Here is a 22300-nt window from a genome sequence, read left to right on the forward strand (position 1 = left end):
GGAGGATTGGTACCAAGTTGGATGCTGTCACATCTGATGTCTAACAATGCATTAATTATCAAGCAAGGGCCAACAAATACTATCCAGATCATCAACACTTGTAGCATCACCAACCTACAGACTAGGAATAATTTTAACATGCCCTGAATGAGAACACTGAACATAGAACAAATCAGTAAATGAATTTGGTAGCTGTCTGCTCTATATAGGTCAGCACCACAACATGCAGCGTGCTTGCACACTGAGGAATTTGGCTCTTGTTAAATTATTTTCAGCGATTTCGTGAAATATTTGAAGAATTCTGTTCCCTAGAGTATGTTGTTTGCAGTCTTGTGTGATACATTTTTATGGTTATTTACATTTCAATGTTTTGCAATTGGTTGTTTGATGTGCATGGTGTTGAAACCCAATGAAACTTTAAGAGATTGTCAGAGTTACAGGTAAAATCCTTAAAGTGTGTGTATGTTTGTATGTATTATGTACAGTTGTAATGTAATATATGCTTCTTAGTGTAGAAACTTTTGAATCCTTTTCAGGCATTGTAGGGATAGTAGAAAAAAATAGAATATTTTGAGTTTAAGTATATGTGCGTGCTTAAATCCATTTTCTTGAGTAAAATTTTCATAGAAATAGAAATGACAAAGAAAGTCTCAAATCAAGTACAAAGCTGACACTGTTCGAAACATGTACAATGTCATTCAGAAGTTGGCATTTTTGTCTTTCTGAATACATCCAGTGTTCTTTTCAAACTGGAATTTAAAGCAATTGTTATTTTCATATTTTCACTATGTTGTACAGTGCGAGCTCTATATTACAGTTGACTTGGTTATCCTTTCCTTGGAGCGCTCAAAGTTGTGGGAAGAATTTTATACATGTTCAGTTTCTATGCATATCAGTCAAATGCTATTTTCTGATTTCCCTGGAGAAGTTAATTCTAAGATGAAAATGCCAAAGCAACTGAAACTTTAGTGTATTTAGCCACATCTGTGCCATGATGTGCTCTGTTTTCCCCACCCCCGCAACATCACCCAGCTCTGCCACTGCCTCACCCCTCGTGTCGCCAAAACCCTCATCCACGCATTCATCACACCCAGACTCAACTATGCTCGTCAATAAATGTCTTCCACAAGATGACGAGGGGAGGTTTGCAGTGATCAACTTGTTATCAGAGTCACGAGAGAAGCCCAAAGTTTGATCCAGGACTTTAAAATGATGAAATCCTTTGAATGATGTAGATATGATTAGCTATTTTGACGTCAACCATGAGATCAGAAGTGAATATAATAATAAGAATCTGTACACTTGGTGTAGCATCTTTCATGGCAGGAAGACATCCCAAAGCGCTTTGCAAGATATACTGGTGAAGTGAGTGAATGCGACAGCCAGTTTGCGCAAAGCAATGTCCCACAAACAGCTGTGAAGTGAGCAATGTTATCTAGGAGTCATAGATTTAATAACTTAAAGCTGGACTATAAATCAGATTCCTCCTCCTTGCAACCGGATGATGGAAATGTGGAACTGTGCCGCAAAGGCAATTGATGCTGGTTGATATTCTCCATTTTTAAAAAAAAATTGTGGAGTCCTGTAGCTTAGTGGTTAGAGCACTCACCTTGCAAGCAAGAGGACCTGGGTTCAGTACTCAGGAAAGACGAAACATTGGGCCAGTTTCCTTACTCCACATGCCACATGTTTATCAAAACTAATACTGCTGGTACAATTATTTCTATGCTCCTAGGGTCAGGTTTGGGATAGTTTGTCAAGACAGTAGCTTTGATGAGCTAAAGGAAGCGCAAGATGTTGCTGCAAATTGGAGGTTGTGATGTGACTGACACAAGGGTAGATTGTGCAAGTAGTTTTTGAAATTTTTAGTTACATGTTTATTAATGTTTAGCATTGGCCCATACAACTACATATGGTGGAGAATGAGGAGTTAGAAGCAGAATTAGTCTTTTTTTTAAAAAAAATTGTTATGCTGTGCTTAGATATTCAGGCTTGAAACCCCAGTCAGTGTTTGACATTTGTAATGTGCAGCAATTGATTGTTCCCAGAGGCAGGAACTTTGCACAACTCAAAGCAATCTCCTGGCAGCAGTACCTCTTTGTCAATCTGTTGCCGACCAGGCTTTGCCTGGCTCTGACAGTGTCATCGAGGCGCAAGCTACGAGAAACAAGGGAAGTGTGTGATCTAATTGGCGAGTCCATTAGGATTGTGAAAGGAAGAAATTGCTGTTGTGGAAATATCTAAGAATACAATTAAAAAAAAACTATCTGGGAAAAAATTATAGATTAGAATCAGATTTCCGCTTTTGTACTCAATGTTCCTATTTATACAATGAGAAGTTTTTAAAGGAGCTGACACAGACTTGAGGGGTTGAAGGGCCTTCTTCTGTGCTATAAATTATTATGGTTCTATATCTAATAGCTTTGTTTCACAGATTTGGCTACTCATCCTCCCACTTTTAAAGATTTGTAATATTAATCTTCAGCTCTACTTGTTCTTCCATTCTCTTTTAGCATAAAGTTTTAACATTTACTGCATTCATTTGATTCTGGCAAGTCAGGTAATACCTCAAAGATTTCACCAACTACTTAAGATGTATCAAAATAAATGGTTTCAACACTGGACAATAGTCATTGTTTGACCTTGTTTCCTGAAAACTATTTTGGAAGATATTTTCCTACACGTATGTTAGCTGAAAATGCCACAAAGTGCTCTGGGAAGCTACCTTGCATTTGGTGCACTATATAAATGTAAGTTGTTGTTTTTGATAAAGAATCCATTGACTCAGATGGTGATCGCAATACCTCTTTTGTTTTACTCTCCACAAACATTAAGATTATCATTTCCAACTGAAGTGACTGTTCTCAAATGTCAGCACTGAAGCAGGTTGCATGATAAAAGTAAATAATAATTAGCCTTGCATTTGATATAACGCTTTTCACATCAGGAGGATGTCTCCAAGCACTTCATAGGATTTACTGCAAAGTGTAGTGACTGTGTATTTTGCAGGTGAACACGACAGTAAATTTGTGCACAATAATCTCCCTTAAGTGCTCTGAGACGCTGTCTAGCATGAAGGGCGCTATATAAATGCAAATTGTTATAAACAGGTATGAAGTGAGTGTCCAATTTTATTTGGGGGACTGTTAGTCAAGACAACAGGGGAAACTTCCATTTCTTACTGAAAGATGCCATGGAATCTTTAATGTATGTAAATCACTGCCTCTAGCCTTCTGCTTTGCCCCATCTTTATCTTTAAAATCTCACCTTAAACTCCACCCCTTCGCTGCTTATCCTACGTGAAGGGCACTTATAGAAATGCAATATTTTTTTAATTCAGTGTTTGAGGAAAACTTTAGGACTGGTTGTAAAATCCAGTAGAACAAATTATTTTGTTTTGGGAAAATGAGGTTACCAATTCTTACAGCATCATAGTCAAAGCCGAGGATTGCTCAAGTGTTCTTTAATGATCATTATTTTTCAACAGAGTTGCTTCAAAAACCGGTTGCTGAAGGGGAGGAAGTTGAAGCCATTCAGAAAGCAAAATTACTCTATCAATCCTGTATGAACGAGAGTAAGTAGCTCATAAGTCACAGTAAATTATTAATACTCATACAATAGATTTAGGCTAAAGTGGAGGAGTGTTTTTTCCTTGAAAGATAGGAATGCAAATCACTGTGAAATACAGCAATAAAAAAGGATGCTGTGTAAGATGAGTGTGGGTCTTGACACAAGCAGATCACAAATAATGCTCCAACTCCAGCCAAGATGAAAACTATTTTAAGTAACCTTGCTTGAGGCCTCTCCCTCCACCACAGTAAAGGGGTGAAAATTTGACTTTCGATCTGATAATTACCATTAGTGATTGATATTGCATTGAATCCTGTATTTATACACTGCACATTTTCCAACAAAAAAGTACTAGAGTTAGAATCACAAAAGGGGTAATATATCAACCTGATTTATTTGAAGGCATTATTAACCAACCATTAAAACTAAACAATGACAGCTTATGTCAACAAAAAATGGAACGATAATATTTGGATAACCAACTCATCTAGTGAAACACAATGTAATTTATACCACCCTGAACCAGACTCACATACAGTACAACAGAATATTGACAAAGTACAAGATAAATTGCTACTTTAGGATTTTTTCAAGTAGCAGAGCAAGTCACTGAGATCTGCAAACCAAAGGATTTCAATTCACAGCATATAATGATCTAAATAATTTTCTTTGGTAAAATATAGAATCTAAAATGACATTCATGTGAAATTCGGGTAGCTTAAGCAAGGAAACTCATCATTGTATAGAGCTAAAAAGCAATTTCTCACAGTTCTATTGCTCCATGACTTGTGGAGTCCTGTAGCTCGGTGGTTAGCGCACTCGCCTTGCAAGCGAGACACCTGGGTTCTATTCCAGGCAGGGCGAAAGCTTGGGCAAGTTTCCTTACTCCACACGCCTAATAATCCTGGAAAAAAAACAACAATAAATTGGTCATTTTGAATCCACGAATGTTTGTGGGACGCTGCTGCATGCAATTGGCTGCCGCGTTTCGCTCACAAATATACGGTCAATTCACTTTACAGTCTATTCTGTGAAGCGCCTTGAGATGTCGAGAAAACGTGAAAAGCGCTATATCAAATGCAAGGATTGTTATTATATACTTGCTACTCCTATTTTCTGAATTTCACCACCTCTCACACACAAGGGCAATTGAATGAAAGAATTGCTTCTGAACTTTAGCTTCCAAACTTTTGCTTTGTTCCTACCTTTCTTTTTTTTCCTTTATTTTATCAATATTATTATACTCTTTGTTCCTCTGAACTTTCCTCCCGTGTTCCATCAAATGCACATTCTCCTCCTTGAATCCTTACTGTGTTAAGATCAGAACTCTATGCGTAGTCACCGACTCTTAACTTATTCTTTTGAGGGACCTCAAAGTTGTAGAACTTTTACTCCCTCAGACTTCTCTTCCTCCTCTAATGCTTTTCAAAACCTAACCTTGCTGGCACCCAGTCACCATTTTTTTAATCGTGTCCTTTCTTTTACTGTTTGCAATTTTGGTTCCGAATTAGAGCTTCTCAGCATAAAAAGTGCACCAGGTAGTTCACTGCCAATCAACTATCCAGTAGCCAAGTCATGTCACAATGCAGTTGTATATTCTCAACTTTACAAAGAAATAAATATGATTCTGTTTCTCTAAAACCAATGAAAACTCAATGGAAGTTGATGGTTTTGAAGCCTTATGTAAGTCACTCAAGCTTTGGTTTTTTTTTGTGTGAATTTAGACATAATTGAAAAAAAAGTCTTGTATATTATGTATTAACCTTATTTTGATGCTTACTGGAGTATGCTTGAAGATGCTTTGTTCATCTTATTAATTCTTAGAAATGCTGAGCAATAAATAAACCCTCTGTATAAAAGTGTTTGTTTTGTTGACAGCTGCTATAGAAATGAACGATATGAAACCTCTGCTTGAGATTCTGAAGGATCCAGCTTTACGCTGGCCAGTGCTTGAGACATATAATGGACCGGAGGGAACGTGGAAAGAGCAGGAATTCAGCCTCCTTGAGACCTTGGCTGTTCTCCGTGGACAATACAATAATAATATTCTCTTTACATTTTCTGTTGAAGTTGATAGCAAGAACTCTGAGGATCACATTTTAACGGTTAGTGCTATACACACCAACAGTTTATGTTAAAGTTAGTTATTTCATTTCAATAGTCACAAAAATAAATTCACAAAGCAAACTAATTAAGAGTTGAAAGTCTAAAATTAATGAAATAGCAGCTTTTATTTTGGTCAGCCAAGTAGCTGACACATGCAGAAACCCATCACTGTGTTTAAGAGTATCCAAACCAAGCTGAGAATGGAAATTTCTGTGTCTGGAATGGAATGTGCACTCTCTTCCCGGAGAGACATACCCTGCTCACTTAATTCCAGAGAATATTAGGCACAGGTTGGCAAGAGCCAAGGTTCAGAGTGTGTGTTGGGATATAGAGTTTCTTCATCAGCTTTCTGATGGAAGGTTGCCTTCAGAATGGTGGCAGGACCTTTATGCAACAGCTTGTGATATGTCAGCCACCTTGATGTTCTTGAGGTCCAAGTTCAATGCTGTGTAAAAGGCTTACTCCGCATCAGCTGCTTATACTAGGCCCTCTTGTGATAGGCCTTGGCAAATAGATGTGCCACTGTGAAGCCACCACCACCTCCAGGATGCTCAGCAACAGGTCAGCGTAGGCCAGAGGCCTCCCACTTGCTCTGTTTACCATGAATCCACCTCACTGATTGATTTTGGACTTTACAAATGGGCTGGAGGAAATTCTTCCGCTTGGACCCATGAAGGAGAACTGTTTGGACACAAGCTGTATATGCCTCAAGCTTATCCTGCATTGGAACTTTGCTGTCAGTGAAGGAAGATAAGAATGACCAGAGGGCCCTTTGCCCCTTCTCAAGTGCAGACCCGCAGGATAGTGTCCAAGCAAAGATTGTAACATTGTTGTGTGCGTATTGGCTGCTACGTTTGTCTACAAGATACGATCAATCACTTTATTGTAAATCCTCTGAAGTGCTTTGAGCTGTCCTTCTGATTTGAAAGGTGCTATATCATAAGTAAGGAATATTATTATTGTGAACAAAATAGTCCTATTTTAGTCAGCCGGGGCTTTTCTCAAGCTGACTCTTGGTATAATCACCTATCTCTTTGCTGCCAATTGTGCCTCTATTTCTGAACTTTTGTCTCATAAATCATGTCTACTCCCTGGCCCAGAGGGACCTTTTTCAGAGAGGGTCTGACCTTCTGTTTCTTTTCTGATGATGTATCATCTTTTTCTGTTTTTTTGCAACAAAAAATTTACTTCCTGTGGGAATACAAAAAAGTTAAACATTTGTTGTGGACAAAATAAGTATTTGACAGGATTTACCAACCCACCAAATTATCTTCTTGTTATTAATAATGATTACAAAAACACTGTACACTTATATAGCACTTTTCACACAGGGAAAATGTCTTAAAACGCTTTGCAAAGACTGAATGGGAGTCCTAGATGAGAGGGAGACCTCAATTCTTTATCACCAGGATTGTCTTGGTCATTTGTCTCTATACTTTCTTAAAGGCAATAACAGTCCTAAAATTATGAGATTAGGCTACACAGTGCTCCAGATAGTATCAGACCAATAGCTTATAGAGAAACAGCATCGCCTCTTTTGATTTCCTTTTTGTATCTCTTTACACTTATTTACCAAACTACTATATTTTATTAACTGTAGCCAAACACTGGGTTGTCTGTTGCAAAGATTGCTAATAACCATTGGAACACCACTCTTGTGTTTTTTAAATCCTTGAATGGTTCAGATTAATGCATTAGATTTATATGAGCATGACTGTTATATCCAAATAGCTTTGCTCACATTCAAATACATATTTTTAACTTGACTGTAAGCATAGATAAAAGCTACAGAGTAATTGCATTCACAATGGGATCAATTGAACATGGATGCATTTGGATTTGATTTACAGTGAAATTACAATTGCTGGCTTAGAGCAATTTCCTGTAGTAAATTATTTGAAAAAGACAATAACTTGCTACAGAACACACCGCACCTCACACAATGCTACAATTTGCCTGAGTATGTCAAACTGGTGGCTATGTGGCTATGTACACAAACTGACATATCTAATATCTCAGCATTAGACCCAACTGCACACTATGACGAATTAATTCCAAAGTTTTTATATTGATCAAAATCTTTATACTGATTGTGGTCTTTATACCGATTACTGACATTAATCTGTGACTCCAGCAGTTTATTACATCCTTGCTCTGTAGAACATTGACACATTTTACACCTTACCACAGACATCGTGTGAATGTATCCTTATACAAAAGTACACTTAAACTCCAGATGGAAAGGACTTAGCAACTCCCTCCCTCATTGTTTGCTTGTGAGATCTATTATCCCACATATGTGGTGAGACTTGTTGCTGCAGCAGCATGGTAACAGCTGGAAGACTACAATGATACATTCAGCTCCACATTGCATTTTGCTTGAGCAAAGCAGATCTTTGTATCTGATGGTATATTTCCAGTTACAAGGTGGCAGCCACTTTGGGGCAGCAGATCTGCTTTTTACCACATTCAGCACTGTGCAGATGAACGTTAGGCCATGGATTAACTTAACTCGACTGAGCTACAAGATATTGAAGCTTGATCTAAATAATAATTATTACATTTGGTACAGCTCCTTTCATGTGGAAAGACATCTCAAAGCGCTTTACAGGCTTACGCTCTAAAGTGCAGTAACTGTCTTTTGTGGGCAAAATGCAGTAGCCAATCAGTGCACAGCAATGTCCCACAAACAGCCATGAAGTGAATGACCAATTTTATTTGGGAGATTGTTGGCCAGGACACCAAGGGAAAACCCCTTCTCTTTTTGAATAGTGCCATGGGCTTTACCTGAACAGGCAGGCAGGACCTTCGGTTTAATATCTCAACTAAAGGACGGGATCTCCACCAATACAGCCCACCCCAAACACTGCATTAGAGATGCAGAACATCATCTGGAACATTGAGGTCTAAAACGCTTGATTTCTAATTGGATTCTTTAATAAGGAATCCGAACCGTACAAAGTGGACTCCTTCCTGTACCTGGAAGTAAAGCACGATCATGTTTACTCACCAAGAATCCTCTGGGATGATGTGGAAAAGGCCTTTAAAATTGTGAGGGGTTTGGTAGAGTCAACAGGGAGAAATTATTTCCATTGATCAATGCTAGAGAACAAAAGAGCAAATGGAAACGATAGGAGAATTTTTTTTCATGCATTTTATTTTTGGATATGAAATGCCCCGCTGGGAGCGATGTTTGAGGCAGAATTTATATTAGCTTCCAAATGAAACTAGATGAATAATACTTAAAAGCAGTAAATTACAGGGATATAAGGTAAGGGCAGCTAAGTAAGACTGAAAGGAATAGTCTTAAAAGAGCCAGCACAGGCACAATGGTTGAATGGTCTTTTGTGCTGTAAATTTCTGGTTCTATGATTTGACTAAAAGCTGTGATACAGTGTTATACTAAAGAAGAGCATGTAGTAGAAATTCTGATTTTATTGGTTCACAACGAAGCCAATTAATAGAACATTTCTCTAGGACAGCATCATGACTGCAATAACAACGTTTATGTGATCAAAAGGCGTGAAGTGATGTTAAATATCGGTGTATTTGAACAGGACAGTCGGTCGCACCACTACAGGGTGTTCACGCTTTTCACTTTTCTCTGAGTTTCTATAAACAGCTGGACCAAGGATCTCTATTCATGGAATCGCGGGAAGACTATCTCACCAACAGCACGGAAACAAAAACTGTGAGTAGCACTTAACCTCAAAAATTCCTCTGCCTTGATAATGAAAAAATTATGAATGTGTCATGAACAAAACAGGAACCCGTCAGAAAACTTCATGGGAGAATTTTACTTGCAGCAAATTATTCACAGCCTGCTTCTCCTACATTATTGGTATGTTGCGCCTTTATGAACCCCACGTACAAAGCGGGAAAGTGCTTTTTCAAGGTATTAGATTTTTCAACTATTAGATAGCTCGAATACTATATTTCCCCCATCAAGAAAATGATTGCACCATTGCTAATGGAGAAAATTGAGCTTCAAAACATACAGAATCTGATCCATCATCTGAAGTCAGGACTAATGGGAGTCAGCTGTCCCCTTGTGCACTCAAGGCATTTAATTGCTGCTCCAAGGCAATTAAACCATTGCAAAATGCAATTTGCTGCTGTGTATGAGGTCTTCCTAAACATGTTGTTATTCAGTCATGGTCAGCGTCAAGACAGTGGGTGTAGCTATGTGTGCAGAATGTCCCAGCTTTGGGAGAAAATGCTGCAGTACCAAAGATGGCACTGGACAGCGTCAATTATTTAATTCACAACCAGTTCCAGGTGAATTCAATGATTCTTTATTCTTGTTGCAGGACTGTATGCTAAGCCTGCATTGCCTGAGCAGACAAAAATACATGCATACATATTAAGGTTAAGGTACCATGTGCACAATTATCAATAATGTATGAATATAATAGATAACTAAAAAATAATCTGCTCCACTACTAGTTAATATCCTGGTTGGAGAAGGTGAATGTATCTCTTTGTGACTGGTTGTTTCATCTAAATACTCATACACAATGGATTTACTTCATTCAGGCCACTGTCCACAATGCAATTATGAATCTTTATGAATCTTTGCCTTTGCTCTTTCCCAGTACAGGGATGCACTGCTGAAGCTTATGATCGACATGGCTATTCTCCTTGGAGCTAATTCCACCACTGCACACGCTGACATGGCCAAAGTACTGGAGTTTGAAATTGAATTAGCCAAGGTATGTGAAACACTTGATGGTTGGTTATTCTGGTGTCGCTTCTGAAGCACAACATCATTATTCTTGACACAGTGATCACAAAAAACTTTTTTTATCAATAAAAATTATTTACTATAAAAAAGATCAGATCTTATTTGCGTATTCACAGATACTCTAAAGATACCCACTAAATATTCATCCTAGCAGATCTGATGTTTTCAGTCCTTTTAAGTTAGTGTTCAGATGTTATTGCCGTGTCACTCACCATCATTCAAGGCTATCTTAGAACATGTTAATTGTAAATGTTAACATGTACCATTACATATTAATTTAAAACGAGACAGTTTTACTGTAGATTTTTAAAATAGTATAACATCAATTCAGCTGGTTGCTGTTTTTCAGTATCCTGCCAAAGAAATGTTTTAAACTTTAAGCATTGTTTAAAGTTCAGTACAGTTCTATCTTTAAAAAATGTTTTGGAGAAACAAGATGAACCATGTTCTATTAATAGTGAGCATACACGTTTATGGTTTTGAAGAAGATCTGGTCAAATGAAGACTTTCCTGTCTACTGAAATCTGTACCTCCAGCCATTTACACTTTCTCCCCAGCTTAGTGTCAAACTCTGCCAACGTTCAACACTCCAAGATGCTGTTCCAATTGTGTTTCAATGTGGTATTCATTTTACTTTACAGATTGTTATTCCAAATAGGAACAGGACCAGTGAAACCCTTTATAACAAGTTCACTATATTACAACTGCAAAATACAATACCTGGGGTAAGTCAAGAATATTACTGATAAATATTAAATACAATTATTAGTTGATAGTATTAAAATCAAGCTAGTATTCATCTTTTAACAGAAAAGTGTTTCAAAAGACAAATATCATTAGGGGAAGGGAAGACTAAAGAAGTTAAAAGAGTTCCACAGGTTTGAGGAGTGGGAAAGCATGTGTTTGATGTTTTGGACAGTCAATGAATTCTGATTGGTAACACAGTGATGATGCAGCGAGGAGAAATTGTGTATGGACGGGTGGATTTAGAGTTTAGAAGAAACAAGAGTGAAGTTCAAACGACCAATGATCAAGATAGTGTAGTATCAGTGAAATAAATATGTCTTCATACATTAAGACTCTTTTTTAAAAAAATCTTAATTTCAGACACCAAAATGGAATATTTCTGGGTAAGTGGCCAAGTTACTAAGAAAGGATGCATTTGCTTTGATTTGCAACATCATTATAAAATAGAACTACAGGAATGATAAGAAATTGATAATTCCCATTGGAAGCAATGATGCAGGTTCTTTATTTGAATCGGGTTGAAACAACAAAACATGAAACAACTTATTATTTCTGTCATTATAATTTCAGTTTGATTGGCTTCATTACATGAACATGGTAATTGACGATGAATTTAATCCTGAACTTAAACACATAAACGTGTCAGAAGATATTATAGTGTACGTTCCCCAGTACCTCAAGGATTTAGTCAAGCTGCTTCAGACTGTGGATAACAGGTAAAATATTTTTAAATCTTTAATTTTTTTGATCCGCTGAGTGTTTGACACATGCAGAAACCCATTGAGAGTATTCAAGCCTGACAGAGTTCCACATATGTGTGCCACCTAAACATGTAAATTTCCCTGTGCCTGGAAGGCAATGTGCACTCTCTCCCTGGAGGAACACACCTTGTTTACCCAATTCTGGAAGGTATTAGGCAAGGTTGGCGAGAGCCAAAGCTAATATTGAGTACAATATTAAAATACAGTAGAGTTATGATCTGACTAATATTCAGATTAATTATTCTGTCATTGTATAATTAATTTGTAGAACGGTGGCAAATTATGTGGTGTGGAGAATTGTGTACAGGAGAACCAACAACCTGAGTAAACGTTTTCTAAACAGGCGTCTTGAATATCTAAAGGTAAGTAAAGAATATTCTGTAGCGTGTTTGGGAGTTACATGGGCTGAAAATTGAGTCATTCTAGAGAAGGACTCCCAGCCTGTACTCACAAATGATGGCAATCCTATTTGTTTGGTGTTCACACTGTCAATGTAAAGTGGGAAAAGTGATTAATTTAATATGAGTTTATACTGTCATTATAAAATAGATACAATATATTTCATTTTAACATGGGTTTATAATCATGTTAAAGTGGACAAGATGGTCAATTCTAACATACAATACTTTGAATAAATTAGACTTTTTTTAAATCTACATAAAAATTGGAAAGACTTCTATTAAAAATATGTGATATAAAATTATACTTAGTAATTGTCCAGGGTGGTCCAATTGATGGCTCGCCATTTCATCTGGCCCAAACCTCTCCCTCCATGTAAATGTTATTTATATTTCTGTCAAAGGAAACACAAAAATATTGCTTATGCAGCCCGTGGACTTTTCTCTAATATGGCATCCCGCCCACAGCAGCCAAAAGGTTGGACCATCCTGGTCTAGAACATTGAAGTGGAAATAAAAGTATGACACAAACAGAAATGCAAACTAAACTTGAAATATTACTGTGAAGATTACTGACTATTTGTAGGTGAAAGCAGCAGCCATTTTACACAGTATTGTCCCACAAAAAGCCACGAAGTGAGTGATCATTTTTATCTGGGCATTGTTAGCAGGATGCCAATAGATATTCCCTTCCCGTTTTGAATCACATTGTGGGTTTTTAATGTCCACCTGAACAAGCAGATGGGACCTTGCTTTAACTTCTTATCCACAAGACAGCACCATCAACAACGCAGCACTACCCCAATGATACACTGAAGTGTCAGCCGAGACTATGAGCTCAAAGTCAGAAATCCAGGAGAGAAGAAGAGAGATCACAAAAGCAAGACAATACCAGAAAAGGAATTTAAGCCATGAGTATTAGACATACATTAAATTATAATTACCTAAAATGTTTAATCATTTTCTGAATTTATTCAATAAGCAAAGAGAACAACAAAAACTAAAAACGCACTTTATTGACTCCTAAGGTGCATTGTTGTCTATTGTTTGCCTACAAAGTTCACAATCGCTACACTTTGTAGTGTATCCTGTGAAGTGCTTTGAGACATCTTCCTGATGTGAAAAATGCTGTATCAAATGCAAAGATTATTATTTACTGTCATTATATTTTGTTTAAAGGTGGTTAGAGGGATGACTTCTTTAGCTGAACGCTGGATCATGTGTGTGGTCTATGTTGACTATATTTTTTCGTATGCTGTTGGAAGAATGTTTGTTGATGCACATTTTCAGGAGGATAAGAAAAAATTGGTAAGTTTGTTTTTTCACCATTGTACTACATTGTTACCAAAACTTTCTAATACCTATTATTAATAACATTCTTTTCACCATAGGAAATGAATGGCATAGAACAATGAAGACAATGTTGCTACCAATATATTTCACAAGAGAGGTTTAATTGAAGAAGACAATGCAATCCATTTGATCTCATCCAGGAATTGAATCCCCTTAATGGGGTCAATGTTATAAGTCTCAACAACACTGCCTGATAATCTATTCCAGCTGCTGATTACAAGATATTTGCATTTCCGTGACTTCGGCCACAAACAGTTCATCTGGAGTTCACTTCCAAAAGCAACACAACAGCTTACATTTACATAGCCTTCTTCACGGAGGTAGTTTCTACCCTGCGTGTAGAGCGCTATATAAATGTAAGATTAAATAAACTTAAACAAGGGCATCAAAGGAAAAAGGATTCCCTCCAGGGTACTATTTGAGGTGCTTTGAGAAAGGAAATGGACATAAATACATTTGAGGAAGGGGCAGTAGCAGGATACTACTAATCAGTTCACAATACACAATATAACCACAACAATAGTTTACATATATATATATATTATATAGTGCCTTTCACATCGGGAGGATGTCCCAAGGCAGTGGATAGTCAATGGTTTGCACCTGAGCTAGGGGTTGGATTTGGGAGGGGTGGGGGTGAGAGAGAAGATAACTAAAGGCACAGAAGGGAAAAGGAAGACCTTGAGGTGGACATTGACAGAGGCAAGCAAAGGAGCGAGGTGAAGAGACTCCGTGTGGAGCTGGGAGGTCAGGAGAGGGGTGTAGGGATGGGGTCGGGGAAGCATGTGGTGCGCTTCATTTCAGGATACAATAGTAGACAAGTCTTTTGGTTATTATGATAATAATAATCCTTGAATTTGTGGAGTCCTGTAACTCAGTGGTTAGAGCACTCGCTTTGCAAGTGAGAGACCTGAGTTCAATTCCCGGCAGAGGGCGAAACCTTGGGCAAGTTTCCTTACTCCACACGCCTAATAATAATCCCTCCAAAAAAAACAATAATAAATTGTTCATTTTCAATCTATGACTGTTTGTGGGACATTGCTGTGCGCAATTGGCTGCCGCGTTCGCCCACAAATATACAGTCAATTCACTTTACAGTGTGTTCTGTGAAGTGCTTTGGGACGTCCTCCCGACATGAAAAGCGCTATATCAAATGCAAGGATTATTATTATTATTATAGCGCTTTTCACGTCTAGTAGACGTCTCAAAGCACTTGACAGAATATACTGTAAAGTGAATTGACGGCACATTTGTGGGCAAAACACGACAGCCAATTCCACACAGCAGTGTCCCACAAACAGTCATGGATTGAAGTGACCAATTTATAATTATTTTTTTTCTTGAGGGATTATTATCAGGCATGTGGAGTAAGGGAAATTGCCCAAGGTTTTGCCCTGCCGGGAATTGAACCAAGGTCTTTCACTTGCGAGGCGAGTGCTCTAACCACTGAACTACAGGACTCCATTGCGGAGTTACGTAAACCTCTTATATATATGTATATATATATATATAACCCTCTGGAGGAGTACTTCCAGCAGAGAAACTGGCAGCAGAGTGACTGCTTCTTGAATAGAGAGTATTCAGCAGTAAGTCCTTCACAGTATCATACATTAAATATATTGATGAAAACTGGGATATAGCAATGTGTGAAATTGTGGTTATTTGCTTCAGTAAGTTAAACAATGAAGACCATCCCACCTGGTCCTAATGAGGAAATGTTAATGTTGCCCAATCTTTGGACAATTCTGTTCAGAACTCTGTCCTTGATGTTACAATATATATATACATATATATTACAAACTATATTTTAGGCAGTCAACCAGTAGATGAGTCACATTTCAGTAAAATAGGCCAGTGCCATTAGATGCTGCTTTAATGGCTGTGGTAAACAAATGGTACTAATAGTCAGTAGAGTTCAAGGCAAAATTCTATCATTTCATGAGACAAATGCTCATATGATTTACAAAGGGCAAATGGGAAATACTGCGTGATCCATTGTCAGCCTTGTCTGCAGCATAATTACTGTATTGCAGAATATTTAGTCTTTGTAACGAATAAGTCAGTGACATTTCAGCTCTGAGTCCACTTTGTGTTGCTGTTGAGAGCTCTCTCACAGTATTCAATAAGCGAATAAACTGTTATAGACGCTACTTGGTTCATTCAAAGGCTATCTAAGGAGAACAAGCAATAATGTGTTAACTTGTCAAGGAAAGGGAAGTTTGGGTAATAATTATATATTTTATAAAATTTAGGCATTTGGTTCAATATAAACTTGTCCACTGCTGCTCTGATGAGATAAGGTAACACAACACAGGCGAGGAAATCAAATTGTAGAGCTCTCAGATTTTGTGTGGCTCAGTATCAAGATGTTTAACCATTAATTTGGTTAAGCGCAAGAGACTTCAAATTCTACCTCATCTTAGTCAGAAGACTCCTTTGTCTAACTATTTAATATAGCATAAGTTGTGTAAGAGTCTTAAATGTGATTTTAATTTGGAAGCTGTTTCATTTAAAAAAAAACTATGGTAAACCAGCTTTCAAATTAAGACTAAATTTAAGAAGTTTTCACAATTCTGCATGACCTTAAATTTTAAGGCAAAAGGGTCTTGCACCTCAGTAAACTTTATGGGTCTAAAATTCTGTTTGCTTGCAATTATAATTATTTGTAGACCGAAGAATTAGTTGAAGGTGTTCGCTGGGCATTTCTGGATATATTGGATAAAGAAAATGATTGGATGGACAAAGACACCAAGAACAAAGCTAAAGAAAAGGTAATGGTTTGATTTTTATTTTAATACATAATTCAGACTGGTCAGGACCAGCATTATAACAACAACTTGTATTTATATAGCGCCCTTCACACAGGGTAGCATCTCGGAGTGCTAAAATGTAATGGAGACTAGTCAGAACCAATATTGAACGAAAAGTTTGGTTTGCATAATGGTGAGGAAAAGTGTCAAGGCCGAACGCTGGTTAGATTAAGTATAAAAGGAGCCCCTGAAAAAATGTGGCACAGGATCAACTATTTTGAGTCAGTCAGTATCGGGCTTCAAAACCCAACAAGATAGCAAGTGAGCACACATTTTAATGAAGGGCTTTATAATGGGGTTTCGCTGTATGATGAGGGATGAGGAACAATTTTCAAAACAAAAACAAAAATGTCTCAAGAGTTCACATTCTTGTTCCTGGTAAAATTCGCCACCTGGTCAGAATGCTTGCATTCTTTGGCCCCTAAATATTGAACACACACTACAGTCATTTATTGCCCAACAATTGCAGCTTCAAGTGGCTCAGTAGCACAGGCCCAGTTCTTACTCAAGAGATATTTGTTTTCAATTCTGTGGTGCTTTAAAGCAAATCAGTGGGATTTTCTCTCTTTTTTTTCAAATGACCATATGAAGAGCAGAGTGTGATATTGAAATACAGAAGATTTTATGTTTCAAAAAATCTAATTGATTTCTAATTCATGAAAGGAGAAAAGAGATGAAGGGTGTGGAGCTTTAATTAACAAACAAGTCTGTTCAGGTGGACATTATGGCACTATTTGAAAAGAGAAGGGACTTTCTCCTGGTGTCCTGGCCAACAACAGCCAAGATAAATTGTTCAATCACTTCGTGGCAGTTTCTGAGTCATTCGCTGTGAGCAAATTGGCTACAGGTTCGCCTAAAAATTACAAAGTCACTGGACTTTACAGTAAATTCTTACAGCACTTTGAGACCTCCTCCTGTTGCGTGAAGCGCTTTACCACATGCAGAGATTATTATTGATGCATGCAGAATTTTACTTGCAGTTAATTCTTTGAAGGGGTAACAGAAAGAGTCGACAAGGGTAATGCGGAAGATATAATATATTTAGATTTCCAAATTTCGATAAGGTGCCACATAATAGACTAATGAATAAGGTCAGAGCATGTGGAGTCAGAGAAAAATAGTAGAAACAGAAAACAGAGAGTAGGGGTAAAAGGTAGCTAGGGGGTAGGCAGTGGTGTTCCACAAGGATCAGTATTGGGACCACTGTTGTTTATAATATACATTATTGATTTGGATTCAGGAATCAGCAGTACAATTTCAAAATTTTCAGACGACACCAAATTGGGTGGAGTAGTTAATACAGAGGAGGACTGCAACAAATTACAGCAAGACATTAATAAACTTGCTGAGTGGACATTTAAATGGCAAATGCATTTCCATGTAGACAAGTGTGAAGTGGTACATTTTGGTAGAAGGAATAAGGAAGTCATTGGGGTTCATTTCTAGAGGGATAGAAATGAAAAGCAGGGAAGTTATGGTAAACCTCTATAGAACCTTGTTTAGACCACGCTTAGAATACTGTGTGCAGTTCTGGGCCCCACATTATAGAAGGGATGTAGAGGCACTGGAGAGGGTGCAAAAGAGATTCACAAAGATGATCTCAGAACTGAGAGGTTATACCTATCAGGAAAGGCTGAACATATGTGGACACTTCTCTTGAAAAGAGGAGGGTAAGGGGTGACCTGATAGAGATCTTTAAAATGATGAAAGATTTTGATAGGGTAGATGTAGGGAAGATGTTTCCACTTTTGGGGGAGACCAAAACCAGGGGCCATTAATATAAAATAGTCACGAGTAGATCAAATAGAGAAGTTAGAAGAAATTTCTTCACACAGAGAGTAGTGGGAATGTGGAACATGTTTCCACCAAGGAGTTGTTGAGGCAAATAGCATAGATGTATTTAAGGGAAAGCTGCATAGGTACATGAGGGAGAAAGGAATAGAAGGTTATGCTTGAAGGCTTAGTTGAGGAAGGGCAGGAGGAGGCTCATGTGGAGCATAAAACCGGTATAGACCAGTTGGGCCGAATGGCCTGTTTCTGTGCTGTATATTCTAATATATTCTAATCATAGCCTCTGATGCCAGGGATTGTCTAACAGGATGGTCAAGGTGGTACATAAATGCAAATATTAATATGGATAATCAGCTTTCCACTGTATGATCCAAAATAATGTTTTTTTCTGTGACAAATCCTTAAAGTATGCACAGGGTGAATTTCATAATATCATCAGCCTAGGATATTGAACGGCTGCTTCAAAGTGATATGATTCTATAATATAAAGTTGCAGTTGTTACCACCCACTATAAGCATTAAAGTCCAAGTTTAATTGCATTGATTTATAAGTGGGTATGTTCCCTTGGTGATATACTATCTTTCAGCACCTAAAAGCACTGAATAAATCCATTTTGTTTAGCATCAGCAAGTGTAGTTTCACACATCCAATCATGCCCGTGCAAATTTTGGAATTTACTTTTGGATGAGCAAACCAGAATTATATTAGGGTAGAAAATGTTACATACAAACAAACCTATGGGGAGAAATGGGTTTACTCTATTTATGTTGTATTTTAGAGCTTTTAGAATTTGGCAAATATTTAATTTTGAAGCCAGTGTTCTGTTTGTCCTTTTGAGAACTACAGAAAACTGATTTAAATGTTGCAACTGAATTCAATAATTCTGAAATTTTACATATATAGAATAAATCTAGACCCCAGTGGAATTTCTCTCCACGAGGGCCAGGGATGAAGGAAACAGCTTTAAGCAATAAAAGTGGATGGCGCAAAGAACGTTTTGAACATTTTTACTAAGATTGAATTTAAACATCCAACAATTGTGCATGGAAACAGCCCACTCGGCCCAACCAGCCCATGCCAGTGTTCACACTTCACATCAGTGTCCACCCACTCCTTACTTCCCTCCCCACCCTTCCGCCCACTCCTCATTTGAAGTTCTGGCTTCAGGTGACCTTTTGAAATGGGTAGGAATTAAAGTTATTGTTGATGTTAAGATCCACATTAAACACATCACAGCTCCTCTATTGGTAGCTAAAATCAAAATATGCTTTGGGACCTAAAGCTGCAGGAGATGTGATGGTTACTGCATCTCTCCAATCACTCACAGGTAGTGTAAGCTACATCAACAACAACGTAACGCTGAGCCGGTCAACAAGGAAGGTCTTCAGGCGTGATCTAAAGACTAGCAAGTAGTGGGCAAGTGAAGGGTTGAGGCAGGGGGGACCAGAATTTCAGAACATAGTGGCTGAAAGCAAGGCCTCCGATAGTGGGGTGGAGGGCACGAGGTACATGTAGAAGGCTGAAGCTGGCTTAGCAAAAAGGGATGGGTAGGAGAGTGGGGTATAAATAAGTCAGAGAGATAGGGAGGTACTACCTCTCTAACAGTATTTATGATTTACTGAAGTGATTTGAAAGTGAGTGTGAGGATCTTGAAATCGATCTGTTCTTGATTTCTGCAGAAGCTGCAATATAACAATGCAAGTTATTGCTATATAGCTGTCAATCAAGGTTTCCTACTAATTATAGTTATATATTATTTGCATTAAACTCCACAGCTTTAGTTTTCATGCAGTGATTGTTATTTGTTTCTTGTTTTTTCAGGCTAATGGAGTTCACTCTAAAATAGGATACCCCAGCTTCATACTGAATGATACAATCATTACTGAATCCTATAGAAACGTAAAGTACCCACATTCATATCTAACCATTGTGCTATTTCGATGCAGCTTATTTTTTCACATATATGTGTGCTTGCAATACATGGTACTGTACATGATAAATTATATGTGAGAGTGATTTGCTCAAACTCTGGAGGATTGTATGCTCGTCCAAATTGTTTAAATTCTTTAATATCTACGTGCTCCCCCTTGGTAACATCATCTGCAGACATGGGATCAACTTCCACATGTATGCGGATGACACCCAACTCTATCTTTCTGCCTCCACCCTCAACTCCAGGACCACTGCTGTCCTGACAGACTGTCTGTCGGACATCAAGTCCTGGATGAGGGCAAATTTCCTACAGTTGAATGTGAACAAGACTGAGGCCCTCCTGATTGGTTCGCACCAGCGCCTCAGCACCTCAGGCTCTGGCAGCACCAACCTCCATGGTTGCACACTACAACTCACCAAACCAGTCAGGAACCTAGGTGTCTTGTTCAACCCTCAACTGCCTTTTCTCCCCCACATTCAAGCCATGACCCGCTCTGCCTTACCTCACCTCCGTAATGTCGCCTGACTCCGCCACTACCTCACCCCTCAGGCCGCTGAAACTCTTGTTCATGCCTTCTTCACCTCCAGGCTCGACTATGCAAATGCCCTGTTTGTCGGTCTTCCTAACTCCTCCCTCCACAGGCTGTAGATAATCCAGAACTCTGCAGCCCATGTCCTCTACCGCACCAAACTCCGTGACCCTATCTTCCCCATTCTGGCCCGTCTCCATTGAGTCCCTATCCTTCAGAGGTTCCAGATCAAGATCCTGGTCCTCACCTACAAAGCTCTCCATGGCCTCGCCCGACCCTAACTCTGTGACCTCCTAACCCCCTACCAACCCGCCCGCTCCCTCCGCTCAGCCGGCTCCAGCCTGCTTCACGTCCCCCGACCCACCCGCCCCACCATTGGTGGGAGAGCCTTCAGCCACTCTGCCCCCAACCTCTGGAATTCCATCCCCCAATCACTCCGCCTCGCCCCCTCCTTAGCCTCCTTCAAGTCCTACCTCAAGACCCTCCTCTTTCACCATGCCATTGGCCACCCCCTTCCCCTCCTCTCCCTTCTCCCTCCCGACCCCAGCTCGGGTCTGAATTGCTGTAAACTGCCCAGCGCCTTGGGACGTCCGCCCGACGTGAAAGGCGCAAAACAAATGAAATCTTGTTGTTAAATAAATGAAATAAAGGGTTTTTGTTCCAAAAGAAAATTCCTGCAAATTGACAGATGAGACTGTTCCTTGAGTAAACTTATACAGTATTTATGTTTTGCTGACTTTTTTGAGATATGTTGGTGCTGGGAATGGAACACTATTATTTAATTGAATGGAGGTCTATTATGCACCATTTGTAAACACAGTGAATGTGTTGCTGTATGCTGTAAGAAACGTTCCACTTATATTAAAATCTATGGTATAATTTTATTTACGATTTAAAATTTCATTAGTAATTTTCAAGTGTATGGCAATACATTTGCTAGTTTTAGCAAATGTAGCAGAATAGCTGTCAAAAAGAATTGGAAGACTTGACAGGCTGAATAGTCTACTGTTACTGTCTTATTATGTTCTTATGAAAGGAACTGGAGGAATGATTGAAAGTTGTTTGTTGTAAACAGGGTGTATTTAGAAAGTGATTTACCCACTCTTAACATGGTAAATATACTGACAATCAGAATTCTCCACCACAGATGTTGCATGTTAGTACTTTGTTTATTAAATTAGTTGTGATTTGAGATTCCAGCTTTAATTCACATTGTCTTTTGTGTTTACAGATTACTATTTCTAGTTCAAACTACTTTGAAAATGTAGTGCTGGCCCTCCTAGTCTTTGCTCAGGCTGATTTTGCGTGGTTGCGACTCCATGCTTCAAAAACAGGGTATATTAATTCTGTTCATCTATTCACCTTTTGAGACTATGTGCCCAGAAGCAAGAAACAATGATTGAACCCTCCATAAACTGTCTTTGGTGCAAAGAATAATTCTTGAGAGTAGAATGCATTGGGATAATAATAATAATAATAATAATAATAATAATAATAATCCTTGCATTTGATAAAGTGCCTTATCACATCGTTGAGATGTTTCAAAGTGCTTCACGT

General features: G+C 38.4%; 1 protein-coding gene across 1 annotated transcript in view; it reads left to right on the forward strand.

The window, feature by feature from the left end:
• The window catches only part of phex (phosphate regulating endopeptidase homolog, X-linked), a 36932-nt gene that overhangs the window by 5691 nt on the left and 8941 nt on the right, over positions 1-22300 (forward strand). The window contains exons 4-14 of the mRNA XM_007910587.2: positions 3488-3574; positions 5449-5675; positions 9299-9367; positions 10272-10388; positions 11062-11145; positions 11738-11883; positions 12197-12290; positions 13506-13634; positions 16349-16450; positions 20103-20180; positions 21975-22078. Coding sequence (XP_007908778.2) covers positions 3488-3574; positions 5449-5675; positions 9299-9367; positions 10272-10388; positions 11062-11145; positions 11738-11883; positions 12197-12290; positions 13506-13634; positions 16349-16450; positions 20103-20180; positions 21975-22078 — 1237 coding nt within the window. The remainder of the gene's footprint in view (positions 1-3487; positions 3575-5448; positions 5676-9298; positions 9368-10271; positions 10389-11061; positions 11146-11737; positions 11884-12196; positions 12291-13505; positions 13635-16348; positions 16451-20102; positions 20181-21974; positions 22079-22300) is intronic.

The sequence above is a fragment of the Callorhinchus milii genome, unplaced genomic scaffold (assembly GCF_018977255.1).
Source record: "Callorhinchus milii isolate IMCB2004 unplaced genomic scaffold, IMCB_Cmil_1.0 Scaffold4, whole genome shotgun sequence".
Taxonomy (NCBI): Eukaryota; Metazoa; Chordata; class Chondrichthyes; order Chimaeriformes; family Callorhinchidae; genus Callorhinchus; species Callorhinchus milii.